Source organism: Macrobrachium nipponense, chromosome 28 (genome assembly GCF_015104395.2).
Source record: "Macrobrachium nipponense isolate FS-2020 chromosome 28, ASM1510439v2, whole genome shotgun sequence".
Classification (NCBI taxonomy): domain Eukaryota; kingdom Metazoa; phylum Arthropoda; class Malacostraca; order Decapoda; family Palaemonidae; genus Macrobrachium; species Macrobrachium nipponense.
Window position 1 is genome coordinate 51,427,368 of NC_087217.1, and position 4,205 is coordinate 51,431,572.

Sequence of the window (4,205 nt, forward strand, 5' to 3'; positions counted from 1 at the left end):
ATCCACGCAAAAAAGAAAAAAAAATGATTGTGGAGACCGTGATTTATACTTGAGAGACAATTTAATGAACCCTATCCATTCTAGAATCAGAGAAAATTATTTGTTTGATGATCTCAACACTACCAGTGAGAACTAAGGACTCTTCCCTGAGATTAATCAAATATTGTGTCCCTGTCATGGCATTTATGGATATCACAGGTTAAAAGCTCAAGCATTTTGCTAGACTTCACCCACACAAGACATAATACACTGAGGTTAAGAAATATGTATATAAGTTCACCGTCATCATAATGTTGAGTCTTCCATTTTGCTTTCAGTACATTATGCTGTTGAACGGGGAAAAAATTACGTTTTTGTGTTTTCCCTTCATTCCCTGAATTTTTTTCTGAATAAATTCATTAAATTGATGTTAAATTTCATTCAAACAGATCATTTTATAACATTCGACAAATGAAACGAAGTGTGTTTTGTAGGATTTCAATCTAATAACGCTCAAAATAATCATTTAAAAAATTAAACCAATCAGAAAAATTCAATTTTTGCAAAAATGAATAAATAAATAGATAAAAAAAATGTTCCTCCATATTAGCGTCAAAACCAACATGGATGAAAAATCGAGTATTTACCAAATCGAAAATAGAATATATGATGAATATCATTCATATTCATTTAGAGTACGTGACTGGGAAAAAAATTATTCTTACCTAATATTAAACCTTTCATTTTATATCTTTTCTGCAAATCACTTCCAAGAAAATAAAGACATCCACTAATTCGAGCTTATAAACAAGCGACAAGCGGAGCAACAAAGAAATTCAAATGAAGAAATATCATTAAAAATAAATAAGGCATTTTAGCCTTCACTTGATACTTACGGTGCCGAAGTATTACATACGCAAGCTTCTGAAGAACGTCTGAATATTTATATCTGTGGAGCCCGTAGATGGAGCTTGTCGGAAAAAGGTGAGGTATGGGAATAGCCGCACCTGTTATGATATGGTGCGCAGCCATATCAGTATCACATTATTAGAAGGAGGCTATTCTGAATTTTTTCTCTATTACATAATACGAATAATAATAATAGGCACCTTGAAAATGAAAGGGATGCCCTCGCCATGCATCCCAATAATAATAATAATAATAATAATAATAATAATAATAATAATAATAATAATAATAATAATAATAATAATAATAATAATAATGCAGGTTTTATTGAAAATAATGGCTATTTCAGCATCGTTTATTTTGTATAAAATTTTTTCTATCCTTCTTTTTACTGACTTTTCTTCTAAACTCAAGTTGGCTAATAAAACGCCAAATGGGGGATTCATGGCGTTTTAATAGCCAACTTGAGTACAGAAGAGAAGTCGGTAATAAGAAGAATAGAGAAAATTCTAAACAAAATAAACGCGGCTGAAATAGCCATTCTTTTCAATAAAACCTGCATTAATGAAGGTCTTCTAGAAAATGATAACAATAGCAAGCGAATGTCCGGCACTTGCCCAGAACCAGTACAAAAAGAGGCATGATTCATTGGCAAAATCCTTCCACTAGAGCCTGTGCAAGAAACACCAGCTACCTTGCAGTAATATGTGGTACGAGCACCAACCTGAGGGAGTGATAGAAAACGATCAGGCAAAGATCCTCTGGGACTATGGTATCTGAACAGATAGGGTGATACGTGCAAATAGACCAGACGTGACGTTGATTGACAAAATCAAGAAGAAAGTATCACTCATTGATGTCGCAATACCATGGGACACCAGAGTAGAGGAGAAAGAAAGAGAAAAAACTGACAAGTATCAAGACCTGAAAATAGAAATGCGAACGATATGGGATATGCCAATGGAAATTGTACCCATAATCATACGGACATTAGGCACGATTCCAAGATCCTTGAAAAGGAACCTGAAAAAATTAGATGCTGAAGTAGCTCCAGGACTTATGCAGAGAAGTGTGCTCCTGGAAACAGTGCACATAGTGAGAAAAGTGATGAACTCCTGAGGAAGCAGGATGCAACCTGGAACCCCACACTACGAATAGGATGACTATGATAGAAAAAAAGAAAAAAAATAAATAAAAAAATAAAAAAATAAAATAATAATAATAATAATAATAATAATAATAATAATAATAATAATAATAATAATAATAATAATAATAATAATAATAATAATAATAATGTTTTGGTAAAAGGCCCTCTTTTAGGCAAAACTGCTAAAGAGAATGGCAGAATTAATAAGCCAGTTGATTTTATATTGTTTTTTTTTTTTTTTTTTTTTTTTTTTTTTTTTTTTTTTTTTTTTTTTCCTTATAGTCAGCTTCTCTGGCTCAGCGTCGTTTCTGAGTAACTGGCCAATTTTCATATTGGGAATTTCTAAAAATTATACAAATGCTGAAGGTGATCAATATTGTCTTAAAACAGGATTCTGGTATACTGGTATTAACAGCATAGGATCTTAGGTCAAGCAGGGGTCGTAATCAGTGCCGGTATTATTCCGTAGAAAAAGCAATAATAATAATGATAATAATATAGATATTATGAGGCAGTTAACGGCGCCACATGTACGGTTTCTTTATTTCTAAATGTACACCTCAGAACCTGTATTCTCTTATACACTTTCTCTAACCTTTCACTTCCTGATTTCCATTGCTTCAAAAAGAAAACAAAGGCGTCTTTAGACATCAGAGTAACCTAATGAGCAAAACGGATCAATGGACGGTTTGCTAATACTTAATGCATCCCAGGTTGATTTAGTTTCTAAGCTCTCTATTAACGGCTCTTTATGTAAGAAATGTTTTTCTGATGCAGAAGAAATCATTAAAGACATCAGCTTAATGACACCAAGAAGTTTTTTTAGGAATGAAATATATGTACCTACAACAAATTTTTATCTTATACGGTTACCTTTGGCTGTAAGGTATTATCATGGCCAAGTGAAATCCTTATTAAAGAGTTGCATGTTGTAATATTTAAAATTGTCACAATATCTGAGTAAGATACGTGACATCATGTATCTAATTCAACTTAAGGATATACTAGGAACACCATGAACAAGAACCAAGATGACGTACAGAATGACCTTAGAGAAAGAGGTCAGATTCTCTCTCTCTCTCTCTCTCTCTCTCTCTCTCTCTCTCTCTCTCTCTCTCTCTATAATGAACACCGACAGGCAATGATGCGCTTCCTTATAAGATGGTGCCTAACTTAAACATACAAAGCTACTGAAATCTAGTTAATTACACGAAAGCTTGCAGAGAATTGCTGATAAAAGACATTCCTTATCAGCTGGCTGGGCTTAGGATACAACTGTACATTGTACACCTATATTCGTACACACACACACACACACACACACACAGTAGGAATCCAGGAGGGCATCTGGTGTCTGTCGCACCGAGATAAAAGCCAGCCGCCGTCTTCTGTCGCCCTTGTCGGCACCTTTCATGGGCCGTCGGATGAGGGGCCGGACATCCACATGTGTGGATGAATGAGTGACATCCATCTCCTCTTTACATGACGTTCCCCTTTGATAATTGGACTCATTAATTTGAGGGTAATCTCGGCGTGAACACGGCATTCAGTCAGTGGTTCCTTTTTGAATAAGGATGAGAGAGAGAGAGAGAGAGAGAGAGAGAGAGAGAGAGATTCCGGTGGCGAAGCCCCATTAATTTCGGGACTAACCTCGGCGCGAACACGGAAGCTGCCGGCTGGCCGGCCGGCTTCTTTGAGCCGAGATGTATAAGCTGGGCATCTAAATGACCTGTCGTCATAATTCGTCTATTCTTCTCCCTCTTTTCACTCCCTTTTCTACTGCTACGAAATGGATTCATTTCGCGGACTTTTGAATTTGTTTGGGTCATGGTCGTTTTATGCGCAGCCTTTATATAGAACGTCTCTCATTTCATTGTGTCCTTTAATTTTGGAGTGGCTTCACGCCAGCATATTCTGACTCATTACTGGCAGCGTTCAGTAAAAGGTCTCAGATGTACTCAACACGGTCCTCTGGTAAATGACCTAATCGACATAACCTTTTTATATATTTATTATTTTGTTTATATATGCTGAAGCCATAATATGTAAGTACCCCGTATCTCTTCTCAGATCCCTTTCATGCTTATTCCTTTTGAATATGCACCATAAACTAGGGACATTCTTATTCAAATTTACGACCAATTAAGCCTTAACAAGAACCACCATT

The 4,205-nt window shown here is 35.6% G+C and overlaps 1 protein-coding gene across 1 annotated transcript in view; it reads right to left on the bottom strand.

Annotated features, from left to right (window-relative positions):
* LOC135201189 (crustapain-like) overlaps positions 1–3,867 on the bottom strand; it is a 10,437-nt gene extending 6,570 nt beyond the window's left edge. The window contains exons 1-2 of the mRNA XM_064230067.1: positions 3,689–3,867; positions 3,363–3,531 (exon numbers count right to left, since the gene is read on the bottom strand). Of these exons, the coding sequence (XP_064086137.1) occupies positions 3,363–3,531; positions 3,689–3,867 (348 nt within the window). The remainder of the gene's footprint in view (positions 1–3,362; positions 3,532–3,688) is intronic.
* Between the last annotated feature and the right edge of the window lie 338 nt (positions 3,868–4,205).